The 19,923-nt window shown below is 41.0% G+C and overlaps 1 protein-coding gene across 6 annotated transcripts in view; it reads left to right on the forward strand.

Annotated features, from left to right (window-relative positions):
• LIMS1 (LIM zinc finger domain containing 1) overlaps positions 1-16,607 on the forward strand; it is a 124,028-nt gene extending 107,421 nt beyond the window's left edge. For all 6 annotated transcript variants that reach the window (XM_073590490.1, XM_073590489.1, XM_073590491.1 and 3 more), the window contains 8 exons: positions 503-569; positions 1,342-1,462; positions 2,434-2,583; positions 3,002-3,152; positions 6,966-7,058; positions 7,314-7,362; positions 9,763-9,838; positions 14,731-16,607. In XM_073590490.1, the coding sequence (XP_073446591.1) occupies positions 503-569; positions 1,342-1,462; positions 2,434-2,583; positions 3,002-3,152; positions 6,966-7,058; positions 7,314-7,362; positions 9,763-9,838; positions 14,731-14,845 (822 nt within the window). In that variant the 3' untranslated portion in view covers positions 14,846-16,607. The remainder of the gene's footprint in view (positions 1-502; positions 570-1,341; positions 1,463-2,433; positions 2,584-3,001; positions 3,153-6,965; positions 7,059-7,313; positions 7,363-9,762; positions 9,839-14,730) is intronic.
• The last annotated feature ends 3,316 nt before the right edge of the window (positions 16,608-19,923 follow it).

The following is a 19,923-nucleotide window of genomic DNA, read 5'->3' on the forward strand; positions in this document are numbered from 1 at the left end:
GACCTGTGGCTATGGGATCGTTACTGTCAGTACAATTGCAGAAACAAATAGGAGGAAACCAGCCCCATTTGCTCTTACAATCTAAGGGCTCGTTCAGACGAGCCTGTAAGCGGGCCATGTGCTGTCCGTATACAAACCTGGTAGACAGCACACTGACCAATGGGAGTCTATGTGTAAGTTCACATGAATGATGCTCTATATCATATCCTATCATCCGTTTGTCGTGTTCGTCACAGATCCGTTATAATAACATGGAAACTGTATTTAGCCTTTTATTATGTATTAAATTGTTCATCTAAAAATAGCTGCCATACAGATGTATGCAGAAAACCATTCAGATTGCATCATACAGATGACAATGCGGATAAAACGTCTTTTTTCTGGATGAAAAACAGATAATTTTGCATATGCTTATCTGACCCTGTCCTAATGCTAGAATTGTCATGTACCCTTGATGTATGTGTATATATTGTGACTTATCACTGACATCATCTGATTGCAGTTTGAAGGACGGAAGTATTGTGAACATGATTTCCAGATGCTCTTCGCCCCATGTTGCCACGAGTGCGGTAAGCCCATCTGTATTAGTTTCCTCGTCAGCCAGTGTTATGTACACACAGGACTTGCTATGCGGAATATGTGAGAACATTTTATATCGGCTTTGCCCTTAGGATCCCAGGAGGACGTGGTTCTTTTCATTGGGTAATGTAGATCAGAACACGCTAGCTGGAATGAACAGCTTCTGACCATCTGCCAAATGTTGGCTACTTATTAAATCGTGCACAGAACTAGAGGTCTTATAGCTATCTAGGGCGGTCTGTCACATCCCTGAAATGAAAAGGCTTCTCACCTAAAGAATTAATGATAAAGGGTCTACTTCATGTACTTAAAGCTTTAAAAAAAAAAAAAACTTCATTATGGACTCTGTGATCAACATATTTTGGGTGTTAGGTCACGTGCACACATTCAGTATTTGGAAGCCAAAACCAGGAGTGGGTGATAACTACAGAAATGGTGACGTGTTTCTATTATACTTTTCTCTGATTTGTTCCTCTCCTTGTTTTTCCTTTCATATACGGTTGTAAAATACTGACCCAGTACTCGGTGTGTGAATGTGGCCTTGTGCTGGTAGTGCTAATGTTCAGCCATATTGTTGTGATTTCTACTGTGGTGAAAAATTATAAAATTTGTTCATAATAAAACTACGCTTTATGCATCCACATCAGTGGGAAAAAAATATGCATCACTTTTGCTAGGCTTGATTGTGCTTTTATTATCTCGCCCGTGCGCTTATTGATGTTTGTGCTGATAAATAAAGGTCACCTCTTCATCCTTCTGTAGGTGAATTCATCATTGGCCGCGTTATCAAGGCTATGAATAATAGCTGGCATCCTGAGTGCTTCCGCTGTGACATCTGTCAGCAAGTGCTGGCAGATATTGGCTTTGTGAAGAATGCCGGCAGGTGAGTGACTGTCCCACGCTGATCAGGCACTGATTTCTCGATGGCAGGCTCCCGTGTGTAATCCGAAGGACGTGTATACCATGACGTTGGGGCCAGATTTATCCACTCATACCATTGTCTGAGCTCGCATGCAGCGGAGGGGATGACGGTAATCCCATTAGACAGTGTGGCTGCAGATTGAGCTGGGTATTGTGATGTGTGCTTTACTAATGTCTTACATTTATAAATCAAAAGGTTAAGAACTGTACTTTTCAAATAACGTTTGGTACTTTGCTTGCAGCAAGGAAAATGACATGAGGGGTTATAAAAATTTCCAAAATTTGATTCCATATGTAAACCGGTTTTGGGACTTTGCTATTGATGACCTGTCCTTAGGATGAGTTGTCAATATCAGATTGTTGGGCCTCTTTATTGTTAACCATGCACATCTCTGTACTTTTTAGCAGTGGCACTGCCTAATATTGCAGCTTAGTCCTTTTCAGATGAATGGGAGAGAGCTGCAAGGCTGGCGAGAGCCACTACTAACAGTATAGAGCTGTGCCTGGTAACAATCAGGTGGCTGCAGAGCTCTCCAGAGGGCCATACCCTGAGTATTGAGTTTCACCTGAAGAACTTTCTACGAAAGGAGGGGATTGCATTGAGAAAAGCATACCTATCTGAAAATGTGTGGCACTTCTGTTACGGACACATTCCCTCTGGGAGAATGCTGATGATTTCATTACACATGTTTGGTGAGCCCCGATGATGTCACATGGCGCCCCTGATAATACCAGCACACACTATGATTCAGGATGCAATTGGTCCACTTCCAGCTCTGTGCCGCAATTTTCTGTCTCCTAGAAAACACGCCTGACACCTTCACTGTAATATGTGTGTGAGTGTATACACGTACACGCCGGGTAAACTGACTATTACTTGCTCCTTGCATAAACTTGGAATGTGTTTTTGGTTTTTTTTTCTGTTTTGTTTAGACACTTGTGTCGTCCTTGCCATAACCGCGAGAAAGCCAGGGGCTTGGGAAAATACATCTGCCAAAAATGCCATGCCATTATTGATGAGCAGCCACTAATATTCAAGAATGACCCTTACCATCCAGATCACTTCAACTGTGCCAACTGCGGGTATGGATCAAAATGGAGGCTCAATTTTTGTTGCTCTTTATTGTAGCTTTCCTGTTTTGTGCTGTACTTTACTACAACTTATCTACTTTATTATTATAATAGCTGTAGAAATAGAAATCGGCCACATAACAGTCCTATAGAAAGATTTTAAGTGAAATATATAAGATATGTGTGTGTGTGTGTATGTGTGTATGTATGTGTGTGTGTATGTATATATATATATATATATATATATATATATATATATATATATATATATATATATATATATATATATATATATATATATAATTTTGCATGTGTGCAATATTCTGCTCTGGGGTTGTTTGCTCATAAACTTGATTTCAGATCTAAGTGTTGACTGATGTTGATGTTAATAGAGAAATGTGCTTCAGTATATATATCTGACTATTCGTAGAAAGGAGCTCACAGCTGATGCTCGGGAATTGAAAGGAGAACTGTACTGCCTGCCTTGCCATGACAAGATGGGAGTCCCAATCTGTGGAGCCTGCAGGAGACCAATTGAAGGCCGAGTAGTGAACGCTATGGGAAAGCAATGGCATGTGGAGGTAAAAACAGGGTTAATTCAAGACTAATAAAGCAGAATATGCAATCCATGATTGTTTTGGGGGGGTTTCATTTTCCGGCCTTCATTATGCTGTTAAATGACCTGGCAGCACAATTTTCAAGGCCGGTACGATCTATGTTGATATTAAATATATAAAGGGTTTTTAGTTGTTTTTTTTTTTTGTTTTGTTTTGTTTTTTGTGTAATTGCAAAAGAAATAATTGGTTTGTGTAGTTTTCAGTAGCTTTTTTTCATACTTCTGATGTGAAGGCTTGTTTTGTGTTTTTGTGCACTTTGAGCTAATGTTGTAATTGATAACATTTTTTGAGGTACATGCAATATTTTTCTCACTTTTTATTGCGCTTTTGGGGGGAATTACTGCCATGAAAACAGGAACATTATAGCAATTCAATATTTTTTCGGCATTATTGCACACATCTTAAAAAAAAAAAAAAAAAAAAAAGGTAATATATGGTGAATGCTGAAATGGAGTTGATTGAAATTCTCTAGAGTGTGTGTGTATATGTGTGTATGTAAAAATTCATATAGATATGTAGACAGAAAATCTGCCCAGGGCCACTGGCCATAATACATCCAACAGATGTCATTATGGATATCTCCAGCCACTATAGGTAATATATAGAGTACAAATAAGGTAGGCAATAATACCTGTAAAGAAGTCCTTTGCAGGGGATGGGGGTCAGCGCGTCTGCTGGAAAATATTGATCTGGGACAATACGGGCACAATCTGTTTCAGAAGTACTGGGACTTCACCTTCCTGAGTGCCAAACAGTAGGACCTTGATGACTACCTCCTGAAACTGAAGGAAGGTCCCCGTATTGCCTGCAGATTGGAACAGCACAAAAGCATTGTACAATGCTGTCTATACAATGTGCACAGACAATTTTTTGTTTCATACTTTAGCTTTTCACATGGCACTGTATCGTTTGAGGACCTGATCTGAGAAATCTACACCACCCATTAATTATAATCCAGGATACAGTCTGACTTTGGGACTTGTGTTGTGGTTCCTCGGACAGTGACAAGGGAGCTGTTCTCATGGTATATGGTGGTCAAGATAAGGACATCCCTCTTGACGTTCTGCTTCACCACCAGCATGTTGTTGCTGCATTGGGCTTTGCTCTCACCCTTTCTCAGCAGTTAGCCAATTAGCGGCTTAGGGAGGCCTCTCTGATTTTTTTTTTTTTGATTTTTTTTTTTCCGCTCGGTGCCGCATGCAACTATATCTGACAGAGAAGGTCTTGAAGACTGGGAGGCTGGTGCAGCAATTCTCACACAATTTTACTACTCACCCCCAGGACAGGGGGGAATTCAGGGGGGTTTAATCTGGATGTCCTTCCCCTCGTAGACCCTAAATCTGTGTGCCCTGTTACTGTCGCACAACCTGTACAGTTTAATTCCGTACCTAGTCCTCTTAGGCCTGTTTTACACTTCAGTCTTTTTGCATCAGTCACAATCCATCAAAGAGTGCAAAGACTGATCCAGTGCAGAGCGTACAAAAATTTGATGCATCGGATCAGCAGCCACTGTAGGAAATTTAAAGGAATAGGATTCTGAGAGAGATTTTCATATGACAGACGAAACTGATGGCCATCCGTCGGTAATACAAGTCTATGGGGAAAAAGACGGATCTAGCGGGCAAATCCGTCAAATTCGTTTTTTTCTCCTAACAGATTTTGACTGACGCCAAAAGACTGGAGTGTGAAACAGGCCTTACTGGGCAGGTATTGTACAAATGTTAGCATCCCTTTGAAATGAACCAGAAATTCATCTATATCGATGCCCCTTTAAGGAGTTGTATGACTCGGCAAATTATCTGCTGAAGTGGTTGGTCAACTACTAGCCGAATTTTGTATAGACTATCAAAGCTATGATTGTTTCGGAGAGGACACTGCACATTATCACAACGCAAATATTTGTTTCATATTGTGTCCTTGTCATGGCCATACGGAATACTGGTGTGTTGTAGAGAATATCAGTACTCCAGTATTGCCAAATCTGTTTTTTTTTTTTTTTCCCTACTATGCCCTTATGCAGCACTATGCCCCAAATGGTATCTCTGCTGCATTTACAAGGGTCCATCTGGCATATGATATGGGATTTTGGCTGAAAAATTGATGGGTATACAATTTTGTCTGAGCCAGCATAACATTTATTATTTCCTTGCTGAAAAAGAATTTGAAAAAATAAAAAAAATAAATTTCATTGAGGCTGGTGGTGTCAAATTAATTCCTAAGCTGCGAATGAAATCTGGACTAACAGGCTGATAATTTTCGGGGAGTGGAATCCATATGGGATCAATTGCTGCAGGGGTTGCCAAGGGTGTCCTAGGGCGCCTTGCTGGGGGTTCCTCACTAGACGAGGAGGAAAAGAATTAGTGGGATCTGCCTGAACCAAGGCAAGGAAGGAAAGCGTATGCCTCCTCTGGTGAATAGTGTGTGTGTGGCTTTTACATGGGTGGGGCTTTTTAGGCTGTGTGCGGATTCGGCTGCGGATCCGCAGCGTTTCAGGCTCTGCGGGTCCGCAGCAGATTTAGGTGCCTTGTACAGTACCATTGTTTTCAATGGTAAACTGTAAAACGCTGTGCACATGCTGCAGATTTTTCCGCGCGGATTTGCTGCTGGTTCAAATCTGCAGCATGTCAATTCTTTGTGTGGATTCCGCTGTGGTTTCACACATTCTCCATTGTAGAGATGTGAAACCGCAGGTCTTTTGACCTGAGATTTTACCTGCGGATTTTTAGAAATCCGCGTGGAAAAATCCGCAGGAACAAAATCTACGTGTGCACATAGCCTTACACGGGTGGGGCTTTTTACACGGGTGGCGCTTGTGTAAAGGGCACTAATTATATATAAAAAAAAAAAAAAGTCAAAGAAAAATTTAGAAGTGAAATCTGAAAAGAAAAACCAGTAAATGTAAAAAAAAAAAGTCTGTATAAAAAAATTTCATTCACTACACTAAAACCGTACCTATAAATTTAAAATTACTATTTTTTTCTTGCAAAAGAAAAACTGACGTCTAACACTGCGACGTACGCTCCCCTAATGCACTAGCTATAAATATATTTTTCTTTAATTCCTTACCTTAGAAAGCTATTCTACTAACTACTATTAAGTTTTCTAAAAGAAAATCTGACGTCACTTAACACTGTGACGTCCGCTCCCCTAACTTGCTACATTCCTACCATAAAACTACTCGGTACTAACTACTATTTTTTCTGGGGAAAAAAAAAAATTGGATATCACTTACACTGCGACATCTGCTACTCTAGCTAAATCTAAAAAATGAAACACTCCTTTGGCGCAGACTCTGATCAACAGCAGTACTGATCAGAGAGCTGCAGCCACGGGAAGAGCACACATACGCCACACCGATCGCACTGACTGCCGATGAATTTCTCTCTCAGGTAACACCGAGGGGAATACAACAGCTCTGCATGCCAACTCTGAGGTAAAGATGGTGTGCAGAGCGGTGATTGCCATTTTAGATTAACCCTTTTGGTGCTGATTGTGACGTCACTGTGATTGGCTGGTGAGAATTGATCAGCCTTTCACAACGATCGCCGACATGGTGACTGGAATTAGTGGCACCATATATGTACTTCCCGCAGCGTCATACATATATGGCGCATGTCGTAAAGGGATAAGCTGCTGCAGTTGGTGCTAGTTTATCGGTACCAGCTATGTAGCAGAGCTGAACCCCCCAATACAGTAATGGCACACGGACGCTCTAATGTTCATATTGCATGGTTATTGGAACAAGGTTTTAATTTCCGTTTTCTTTTGTTTCTCCAGCACTTTGTATGTGCAAAGTGTGAAAAGCCATTTCTGGGCCATCGCCACTATGAGAGAAAGGGTCTGGCTTACTGTGAGACCCATTACAACCAGGTCAGTGACAGCACATCGTTGTGTAGTTTGTTCGTTTTTTGTTTTTTTTTCTTTTTTGCATTCTCCAGACTGAGCTGTCGCTAACTTCTGATGCTTTTTACTAAATCTCTCAATGTTTTCTTTGTGGCAGTCTGATAATTTCTTGTAAATGGTGCCCAGGTTAGACATCAGTCTACATTCTGCATTGAAGTATTACACGCTATATTTTACTTGGAAGAAAAATAATATAATGAACATTTGGCTTTATCTCTGCAGCTTTTTGGGGATGTTTGCTTCCACTGCAACCGTGTCATTGAAGGTGACGGTAAGTGTGGAAAGGTTGTAACTGAAATTTTGGATTACTGATTTTTTCTTTAACTTGTTTTATTGAAGGATACTTCATAATAAATATTGCTACCATGCAAGAAAATAAAAATGAATTCAAATCATTATTATTATTATTAACGTCTGTAAAATTAAATGTTGCAGAAATTATAACGTGCGTACAGTTAGAGGGGCTGTCCACTACTAGGAAAACCCCTATTTGATCTAAAGGTTTGGCCTCGATGAAATAAAAACACCTACACTGTCCTCCAGGGCTGCTGCTGTTCTCGCGGTTTGGACTCTGTGCTGTTGTTTTGACATGTGACACCGGTGCCCAATCAGCGCTTTCATCATGGTCTCCTCTTTCATACGGAGTAAACCTGAACAGGAAGTCCGGGCTGCCACTGACCTCTGACTTCCTTTTCATGTTCAAATCGACAGTAGGCATAGACAGTGATGCCAGTGCTGATTGGGCACCGGCGTCATGTGTCACAACAACCGCACGGGAACACTAGGGAGAAGGAGTGCCGCCAGCACGGGAAGTGAATATAAGCTTTTTTTTTATTTTATCGCCGCCAAACGTGCGGTATGACAAGGAGTTGTCCTATTAGACAACTTGTTTTAACAAAACATAATTGTGATTCATTACGATATATGTATAAGGCTCAGCACATATCTGAACTGCCAGAATTACGTAAATGTGCCAGATATCTAGATATATAATTATTAAAGAATAAGATACTCTTCCTAATCTAATTTACGTGAAAATTCCTATCATATGTATTCTGATTCCCGGACCACATGAGGGTATGTAGCGCAAGAGTGAGGAAGACTGTTGCATTAAAGGTGATGCACACCATTTTCTCCAAATTTATATGGAATTTTTTAGGGCATTTTCTATTGTTATGTACTTTTGATCTCGTATGGTATTATGTCATTAACTAATTTTTTCAATTGTATGATAGTGGTAAGCCATCTCTGTGCTGTTGTCTTTCTGGCAAGAAATGAAATCTTATGGAGAAATAATGTTCTAATGAGGCCACACTTTCCCATCCACAATTCACAGTACACACAGCTGTGGGGTACAGATAATTAGCCCTCTAATTGTTACAACGCGCTGATTACTTCATATCAATATCTTTGTATGATCGTACAATTCCGGAGGGTGAATAAATTTCAAGTGTTTTGGCACAACAACTCCCACCTGCAGTGTGATTCCTGAGGACTTGTTTGTAACACCCCAGGTGTACCATCAAATAGAAATGTAGAAATGGCCTTTATTCTCTAATTTAATTTAAATGGTTCCACGATTGTAGCCAGGTATGTGTTTGTTTTTTATCAGTAATGTTTCAGAGAAAGCATAGTTTGAAAAGCTGGCCAAGGGCTATATGGAGAGACGAGGTTAGTGCAGTGCAGCCCCTGACTGCTTCTCCCGCTCTGCTACAGGTGAATAACGGGTCATCCTATGCCGGACCAGTCAGTATTCTTCCTATAGGTCCCGGCCAGCCCTTAAAACTATGCCGGAGCATTTCTGAATAAAACATACCTGGCTGTGATTTGGGCAGCTTGACGTGAGTGACAAGTTACCTTTTAAAGTGAACCTGTCAGGCCCCCAGAACCACCAGCAGTTATGTCCACATATCTAAACACCCAGCCTAACAGTCCCTTTTTTACATTATTACACACATGATCAGATCTTTCAAGGAAGTATTTCTAAAGTCCGTTGGTATGTAAATGAGGCCTCCGACTACTTCATGGGAGGTTAGTTTCCCCAGTCTAGTCGGCCCACTTAGCATGTCTTACAAGAGCCGACGTCATCGCATGCGCACGGCTTCTTTCCCTCGCTGCATTGATCCTCTGAAGCCGGGTGTACGCGTGCTGACTTCAGGGAGGCGCAACGCATATGGCAGAAGACTAGGGAAGAAGGGGAAAAAACCCATGCACATGCATGAGGTTTGTATAGTGCTGGCGATGACACTGGGTCTTTCAAGTCATGTTATCACACCCACAGGGGCGTGATAACATGTTAAGTGGGCCAACACGTCTGGGGAAACTTACTCCCCATTGACTAGTCAAAGGCCTCATTTACATATCATTAATAGACTTTAGAAATACTTTTTCTAAAGATCTAAGTGTCCCACGTAATACAGGGACTGTTGGCAGGGTATTTACATATGCAGACCAGACAACTGCTGGCAGTTCTGGAGGCACGGGGGGGGGGGGGCATGGCAGGCTCCCGTTAATGTGTTCTTAGTGGGGCATTGGCAATAATGCTGCCACCTGCTGGCTAGCGCATGTACTGCACAGTATCCATAGAGTGGTATTGCTTACTTGTGTCAAGAAGGATTGAGTTGCCCCATATAGAGCGAATCATTTCTAACCATCCTTTGTTTTTCAACAGTCGTCTCTGCCCTGAACAAGGCCTGGTGTGTGAACTGTTTTGCTTGTTCCACCTGTAACACAAAGTTAACTCTGAAGTAAGTAATTCATGGAACTTTTTAAAGTAAAAAAAAATTGACAAATTGAATGGGTGAACATACCGACATCCTTTATTTAATGGCCTGTAAGTCTCCTGCTGCCCACCTTTCACTCTCTGCAATCTTTTCTCTGGGTGTGCTCTGCCCTCTGCTGGACTCCAGTAGAATGCATTCTGGCACTGTCCTTTTGGGTAAATGTATTGTTTCCTAATAAGGATCTCCTGGTTGCACAGATGTTTCTTGAATCTATCAGTGTCCTCACCTCTTTGCTCTCTTCTTTTTCTGCTTTTTATTCTTTCTTTCATCTTCTGTTCTTTCTTTTTTTATTACTCACTAAGGCATAAGTTTGTAGAAATAGATTTAAAGCCCACTTGCAAGCCCTGTTATGACAAGATGCCGGATGAATTTAAACGTCGGCTTTCCAAGTTATCAAAAGACACCAAAGATAAAGACAAAAAGAAAAAAGGCTCCTGTCTGTGATCGCTCTTTCTTCCTTCCATGTCACTTGGGTTAGTGGCCTGCCTGTGTGTCACTGTCACTTACTAAACTCTGGTGTGCCCGTGAAGATGGCAGTGCTGCACTTACCTACTCAATCAATGAACAACTTATAAGGAAACAGAATTCATTCCATATAAGTGCTGGGCGAACCGCAAGTACTCGTCTCCACTTTTATCTTCCAGCACTATCAATGATCCGATTAGTCTCTTCCTACACCTGAACATATCTAAAATTCACATATATAATGAAAATTTAGTTCTAATTTCTCCAAAAGCGCCATGTTGTGCCTCGCTTACATACAAGTTTGTATAGAATAAAATGTGTCCAGATTTCATGGGGAATAGGTCTGTAAATAAAGATGGTGATCTCAGGTGCTGCCACTTCACAAGCTTAAAGAAATCCATAAGAAAAGGAAGTATTGTCCTAAATATTAAAAAGTATAGTTTTTATTGTGACAATTTATAAAAATATGATCACAATGATACACAAAAAAGAAAGGCGAATCTAGTAGCAAAGCACCTTCATGCAATCAGGTAAGACAACATACACAAGTTTCAATCATGTTGTTGCAAATAGTGGCTCATAAAACCCTGTGTTCAGACAGAATACAATAGGGGTATATAATCCCTTTGTTACCATGTGGAAATAGTATATAAGGAATCGGGAAGAGCCAGTGATGGCAAAAAGTATATATAAAGGGGCAGATGACATGTCTGAAAAAATATATATGTCAAATCAACCAATTAATGCATATAGTCTTAAGACATGAGACTCCATTAAACTGAAGTCAGAGCAGACCAATGCTGCAGCCTATTAGGACAATATGGTAGAATGAACATGGCTATGCATAGGGTATAGACACAAATATACTCCCCTTCAGCACCCAGGTCAAGAAGATATGAAATCTTTTACCTGTGAGTTGAGAAGTTTGAGCTTATCAGTCCAGGAGGAAAAAGAAGCAGATTTATCTGATAAGATATACTACAAAGTTGCTTCATTTCACGTGCACTATTGTCTTGTGAAATAGACATGAGCAAGCATCGATGGCTTCCTCCTTATTCGCCAAGCTATAGTGCTTACCGAATAGCTGCATCGGGAACCCGGATACCTGAAGTGCTCCAATAATCAGCTGTTCGGCTCCGCAGCTACGTGACAGTCTCAACTCAAAGGCTCTCCATGCATGTGTTGTGATTGTCACACAGCTGCGACAAATGCAGCTGCGGAGCTGAACAGCTTATCGGGAACGCTCCATGTTCCGGCTGCAGTTTCTTCGGTAACAAAAAACAAAAACACAAAAATTGAGCTTGGTTTGAGTTGGTATTCAAGCCGCATATAAACACATGTTCACATTGGCCATAAAGCATACAAAACCTACAAAAGACAAAATGAGAAAACCCCTGCTATAATTAAATAAATAAAAAGCAAAAGTGCATTTAACTAATTAACTTAGTAATACTGTATTTGATCAAATATAGCATAAAAGCTGCTCTCACCATCGACAAGGTGACTCTGGTCGCTTCTTCGGTAAGCGCTATAGCTTGGCGAATAAGGAGGGAGCCAACAGTGTTTGCTCATCTCTAGTAGTGATCAGTAACAATTGTGGATATTTTAAAGTGTCATTCTATGCTCTGGTATTAGAAGCGTGCAGTGTTCCTCCTGCTGTCTCCTGTGTAATATCATGGGGGAATAGATGTAGATACAGTGCCTTGCGAAAGGATTCGGCCCTCTGGAACTTTTCAACCTTTTCCCACATATCATGCCTCAAACATAAAATTACCAAATGTAAATTTTTGGTGAAGAATCAGCAACAATTGGGACACAATTGTGAAGTTAAACGAAATTTATTGGTTATTTTAAGTTTTTGTGGAAATGCAAAAACTGAAAAGTGAGGCGTGCAATATTATTCGGCCCCTTTAACGTAATACTTTGTTGCGCCACCTTTTGCGGCGATTACAGCTGCAAGTCGCTTGGGGTATGTCTCTATCAGTTTTGTACGTCGAGAAACTGAAATTCTTGCCCATTCTTCCTTGGCAAACAGCGCGAGCTCAGTGAGGTTTGATGGAGATCGTTTGTGAACAGCAGTTATTTTTAGCTCTTTCCACAGATTCTCGATTGGATTCAGGTCTGGACTTTGACTTGGCCATTCTAACACCTGGATACGTTTATTTGTGAACCATTCCATTGTAGATTTTGCTTAATGTTTGGGATCATTGTCTTGTTGGAAGACAAATCTCCGTCCCAGTCTCGGGTCTTTTGCAGACTCCAACAGGTTTTCTTCAAGAATGGCCCTGTATTTGGCTCCATCCATCTCCCCATCAATTTTAACCATGTTTCCTGTCCCTGCTGAAGAAAAGAAGTCCCAAACCATGATGCTGCCACCACGTTTGACAGTGGGGATGGCGTGTTCAGGGTGATGAGCTGTGTTGCCTTTATGCCAAACATATCGTTTGGCATTGTTGCCAAAAAGTTAGATTTTGGTTTCATCTGACCAGAGCACCTTCTTCTACATGTTTGGTGTGTCTCCCAGGTATTTTGTTGCAAACTTTAAACGACACTTTTTATGGATATCTTTGAGAAATGACTTTCTTCTTGCCACTCTTCCATAAAGGGCAGATTTGTGCAGTGTATGGCTGATTGTTGTCCTATGGACAGACTGTCCCACCTCAGTTATAGTGTAGATCTCTGCAGTTCATCCAGACTGATCATGGGCCTTTTGGCTGCATCTCTGATCTGTCTTCTCCTTGTTTGAGATGAAACTTTAGAGGGTCTTGGTAGATTTGCAGTGGTATGATACTCCTTCCATTTCAATATGATTGCTTGCACAGTGCTCCTTGGAATGTTTAAAGTTTTGGAAATCATTTTGTATCCAAATCCGGCTTTAAATTTCTCCACAACAGTATCACTGACTGGCCTGTTGTGTTCCTTGGTCTTCATGATGCTCTCTGTGCTTCAAACAGAACCTTGAGACTATCACAGAGCAGGTGCCGTTATACGGAGACTTTATTACACACAGGTGGATTATATTTATCATCATTAGTCATTTAGGACAACATTGGATCATTCAGAGATCCACAATGAACTTCTGGAGTGAGTTTGCTGCACAGAAAGTAATGATATGTGGGAAAAAGTTGAAAACTTCCAGGGGGCCGAATACTTTCGCAAGGCACTGTAGATGTAGCCAGAGGGTTGTGTGGCAGCTGCAGAGAACAAAACAAGCCAGCCATTCACGTGAGCATGTATGTGGTCGAGGCCAAATCTCTAATCCATGACATTTATTAACAGACTGCACTGGTAGTATGTATGTCTGTGGTTATTCAGAAGCCTGCTCATTTCTAGGCATGCACTTTAACCTTGTGGTAAATGTGTAGTTTTCATAACCCAGATATTACTAGAGATGAATGGGTTCAGTCTAATCCCTTTGGCTTTAAGGGTCCCTCTTTTCAATCACCATGTTCCCCCTTAGGCTATGTGCACACACTGCGGGTTTTTCCGCGCGGATCCGCAGGTAAAACCGCAGGTAAAGTGACCTGTGGATTAGACTGCAGTTTTGCCCTGCGGTTTCACACCTCTACTATGTTAAAGGTGTGAAACCGCTGTGGAATCCGCACAAACAATTGACATGCTGCGGTTTGTAAACCGCAGCAAAACCGCGCGGAAAAAACGCAGCGTTAGCACAGCGGATTTGAAAGTCCATAGGGTAACATGGTACTGTACCATGTCAGCGGAACTGCTGCTTTTCCGCAGGGCCAAAACCGCAGCGGAAACGCAGCAGAATCCGCAACGTGTGCACGTAGCCTTATACTTGCTTCCAGTTTAGGCGTCGGTTCAGCGGTGTCAGCACTCGATCTCCCGAGTCTCGCGTGATGTTGTCACATGAGCTCTGCAGCCAATCACAGCTGTTTCACACTCCTGTACTTCTGACATTTAGAAGAAGGCAGTTGTTGCTGCTCTCATTTCTTCCGTTCTTCCGAATGTCTGATTTGGGAGAATCGGCGCCGACCTTGCTTTAATGGTGCCCACACCGGAGGTGAAGCATAGGTGTTATTTTATAAGGGGGATGTAGTGACTGAGAAGTGGGTTTTCCAAGTAGGGAACAACCCTTTTAAATACAAGTCATTGAATTTACATTCTACTCATATTTTTCATGGTGACAGCTTGAAAGCTCATTATTTTGATTGGTATTGTTGCCCAGCTATGCTGTGATCTGTCTTTGTGGGACCAGTTAGATGTAGCATATTGGCCCCTGTTGGCCATACTTGTTGTCACTCAGCTTTCCAAGAACCGGGTATGACCAAGAGATGGCAACATTTCCCAGTGTTTGGGGAGAATGGCTTCTCAGGAGTTGGATGTTTGATTAATTTTGTAACCTTTTCTGATCGCATTTTGTTTTAAAGGAACAAGTTTGTGGAATTTGACATGAAGCCGGTCTGTAAGAAATGCTATGAGAAGTTCCCTCTGGAGTTGAAGAAACGGCTCAAAAAGCTCTCGGACACCTTAGCAAGAAAATAATCCTTTCCTGCATGGGATAGAGGAGTCTGCAGCGTGCAGCATGCTACTCCAGCATTGACCATACCCTCTACTTGACTCTGTTCTATTCACTGAGGCTGTTACCTGCACTAACATTCACGGCAATATTTATCTGCATGATTATTGTAATAAACTACAACGCACAGGCTATTTATTCCTTCACCTCATTAATACCGTCTTGCCTTGCTGCACTACACAGCAGCTGAACCCAGTGTCATTTATGTATTGCTATGTACTTTGTTTCATGCTGCCATATGTAGAACAGTATTACTCCACTAAAACACTGTATATGTGACTGAAAAGCTCTTAAAGTAAGCACATATGCATTTGTGCATAGAGCGAGAACTGGCCATAGACTACTTAGCGTCACGTGACCCCCTGGGTCTGAATCTTTAGAATTTGTTTTACAGACTTGTTTCTTTTAGGCATTTTTGCAGCAGAAACTCTCCAAAAATCATGAGTTTTGATTGGTGAGTTTCTACTCCAAAAACTTGAACTAAACTAGGTGTGAACGGAGACCTACAGTAGATAGGGATCACATGTTTTGATAAAGGTATGTGCACACATGAGTATTTGCAGCAGATTCTTCTACATTAAAAACAAGTGTTGGCATGAAAAAGGCTGCATAAAATATGCATGTTTGCTGCATTTTTAATTGCAGGGGTTTTTTTTCCATTCGTTTGATTGGGTGAAAAACGCTAGAAGAATTGACATGCTGCAGATTTGAAAAAACTCTTGATGGGTCAAATCCACAAGGAAAAAAATAAGCAGCATGTGTGAAAAATTCAGAAATCTTATTCACTTTACTGGTACTGTTTGTTTGTTTTTTTGTTGTTTTTTTCCCCCACTGCAAAAACCACAGCATGTGAACAAGCCCTAATGGAGGCCATGTTCTACACTGTAGTTCATAGTATCATCTCTCATATTTGTACTCCGAGACCTGAACGAGTATAGAAAAAAGACTCTGCAAAATGGTCTGTAGACTTCTACTGGTCGTGCTCCTATAGGGGGCTTGATGTCTGACTGCATCTTGGATTTGCCTTGCACAACCAATGCATAACTAGTGCCTTTACCCATGTGTGGTAGACCGCCAACCATCTCTACTCACGGTGTAATATCATAAAGGGAATCATGGAATGTAACTTTAGCAGAGCATTGAGAATTACTTGAATTTAACTTGTGCTCTGCAGTCTGTATGTCATTCATTGCTTTATGTTGTTTATTTTGTGCCTTAAACCTCCATTTCTTCCTATCATTATTCTGTATTTGTAGTCACTCTGCTATTTGAACGTATATAGCAAATTTGAGCTTTTGATGAATTATACTATGCAGTAAACCTGGTGCTGTTCATTCCCTGGCAGCATGCTTTTATCTTGAATATGTGAAGTATTTTTATCAACCTACTTATTGTGATGTAGCCCTGATTTTCTATGTAACGCTTAATCTAGCCTTTAAGATGATTCCTTCACCTTTTTACAAAACCTTGTTCTCCAAGATGTTAATCTCTTTTGGAGGAACAGCGAAGTCCTTTATAGAAGATCTTGTCTCCTTTTTATATTGAGAGTTCAGTTCCTCGCAGATATAGAAATTCAGGTTTGTAATAACCTGCTTGACCATAATAAAGAAAAGTATCAATCGCATAAAGATATTTTATCTTGTCCTTATGAATTTAAAACTGGTTCTTGTGCTACATTACCTGAATATTTTTATAAATTCATTAATAAAATGCATACACTTATAGTAAGATTGTGTTGCTGAGCTTTTTTTTTTACTTTTAGGCAATGTTTTTATTACTATGTGTTTAGTATATGAACCATTTACCATTTATACTGTATATAGATGTAATCTGCCCTACATGGCAAAAATAAGGACAACCTCTTACGGTATTGTCAGACGGTGAGGCTAAAGCTAGGCCCACCACAATGACAAATTGCTACTTGATTTGTTTCACAGTTTCGCAATCATCGACCCCATGGGTGGGCAGAGCTTCATCCATGCCACCCCTGCACCGCCAGGACCTAACTAAAGTTATTGAATTTAGGGTTGTCATTAGGCCCATTGTCACCCCTAAAATCCAGCCACTACCCATGCAGTCTGCCCTTATAAACATGTTGTGAAAGAATAAGTCGGCCTAAAGAGCTCATTGAATTTGAATCTGATACTTTAATAGGCTGGTAACAAGCAGTTCATTAAATTTCTTCCATCTTGAATATTCTACAATTAACTGTGATGTTATTGAAAAATGAAATCATTTAGGAACCACAGCAACTCTGCCACAAATTGGCACACCACGAAAAGTTTCAGAGAGGGGTGACCAAGTGCAGAGGCACCAATGCTCTACTCACTCAATAACTGCATAGTTTTAAGACTCCTCTGGTATTAACATAAGTACAAAACCCAGAGATTCATGGCATGGCTTTCCATGGCTGAGCAACTATATTCAAGTCTTACATCACCAAGCTCAATGCCAAGTGTCTGTAGTGGTGTGAAACATACCATCACTCAATTTAGAGAATGTTGTCTCTGACTGCATTGTATCCACTATGAAGTTGGATGGATGAGGGATAATTCTGTGGTGTTTATCAGGGGTTTATTTAGGGCCCCTTAATTCCAGCAAAGGGTAAGCCTAAAGGTTTAGGATATGATACAATTGTATGCTTCAAACTTTGTGGTGGTAGTTTGGGGAAGGACATTTTCTATCCCAGGTACACAAAAGCAAAGTCTATAAAAACATGGTTGGGTGAGTCTGGTGTGGAAGAACATGACTGGCCCTCAGAGCCCTTATCTGATCCCCATCAATACCTTTGCTATGAACTAGATATGTTCGATGAGACAACTGGCTCACAATCTCATAAGTTTCTGACCTCACAATTGACCACCTGGATAAATGGGTAAAATTCCCATGGGCACAATCCAAAATCTTGTAGAAAGCCTTCCAGGAAGAGTTGAAGTTGTAATAGCTGTGAAAAGAGTGACCAGTAGAGTTGAGCGATACCGTCCGATACTTCAAAGTATCGTATCGGATGGTATCGGCCGATCTTTAAAAAAAGTATCGGTATCGCCGATTCCGATACCGGAAGTCCCATTCAAGTCTATGGGACTTCCGGTATCGGAATAAGAAAAACCCTTTCCTGCCCTTGTACAGCCTCTCTGGGGTCTGTACGGGCCTTTCGGGGGGCTGTGCCGGCCTGCCAGGGGGTCTGTGCAGGCTCCGGTGGTCTGTGCCGGCCTGCCGGTGGTCTGTGCAGGCTCCGGGGGGCTGTGCCGGCCTGCCGGGGGGCTGTGCCGGCCTGCCGGGGGGCTGTGCCGGCCTGCCGGGGGGCTGTGCAGGCTCCCGGGGGTCTGTGCAGGCATCGTCCGATGGGACTACAAGTCCCATCGGGCGATGCCTGCTACCATGACAGTGATTGACACATTAGCCAATGATGGGACAGTAGTAGTCCCATCATCCGGCTAATGTGTTAAATGTAAAAAAAAAAAAAAATTACATGCTACATACATACAACATGCATACTACATACATGCTACATTCATACTACATACTACATACATGCTACATTCATACTACATAAATACTACATGCAACATACATACTACATATATACTACATGCATGCTACATACATACTGCATGCTACATACATACCACATATATACTACATACATACTACATGCATGCTACATGCATGCTACATACATAACACATATATACTACATGCATGCTACATACATACTACATGCTACATACTACATATATACTACATGCATGCTACATACATACTACATGCTACATACTACATATATACTACATGCATGCTACATACATACTACATGCTACATACATACTACATATATACTACATGCATGCTACATACATACTACATGCTACATACATACTACATATATACTACATGCATGCTACATACATACCACATACATAACACATATATACTACATGCATGCTACATACATACTACATGCTACATACATACCATATACATACTACATGCATGCTACATGCATGCTACATACATACTACATGCTACATACATACTACATATACTACATGCATGCTACATACATACTACATGCTACATACATACTACATATATACTACATGCATGCTACATACATACTACATGCATGCTACATACATGCTACATACATACCACATACATACTACATATATACTACATGCATGCTACATACATACTGCATGCTACATGCATGCTACATACATACTACATGCTACATACATACCACATACATACTACATATATACTACATGCATGCTACATACTGCATGCTACATACATACTACATATATACTACATGCATGCTACATACATACTACATGCTACATACATACTACATACATACTACATGCTACATACATACCACATATATACTACATACATACAATACATTCATACAATACATACATAGACATACAGTACATATAACATAGAGTAACATACTTACCAATACTTGTCACATTGTTCCCCGAAGCCATTGTCTTTTCCGGAATAAATATTAACATAACAAACCACAAAAATACTCACCCACGATCCGAAGCAGTCCACGAGTGTGTCCCACGACGATCTTGGGTAGAGAACTGCAGCATCAGCTGTTGCTGCCGTTCTCTACGGGCTGCAGGAATCCAATGACGGAAGGTAGGTATCCTTCCGCACTGTATTCCTCCGCCACTTAAAAAAAAAAAAAAAAAGTCCCTAGTCTCACTTTATGCCATTGCTGTGTGGGAATTTCCCACGCAGCAATGGCATAAAGTGAGACTAGGGACTTTTTTTTTTTTTTAAGTGGCGGAGGAATACAGTGCGGAAGGATACCTACCTTCCGTCATTGGATTCCTGCAGCCCGTAGAGAACGGCAGCATCATCTGATGCCGTTCTCTACCCAAGATCGTCGTGGGACACACTCGTGGACTGCTTCGGATCGTGGGTGAGTATTTTTGTGGTTTGTTATGTTAATATTTATTCTGGAAAAGACAATGGCTTCGGGGAACAATGTGACAAGTATTGGTAAGTATGTTACTCTATGTTA

This window comes from Dendrobates tinctorius, unplaced genomic scaffold, assembly GCF_039654945.1.
Source record: "Dendrobates tinctorius isolate UK_male_01 unplaced genomic scaffold, ASM3965494v1 ptg000117l, whole genome shotgun sequence".
NCBI lineage: Eukaryota > Metazoa > Chordata > Amphibia > Anura > Dendrobatidae > Dendrobates > Dendrobates tinctorius.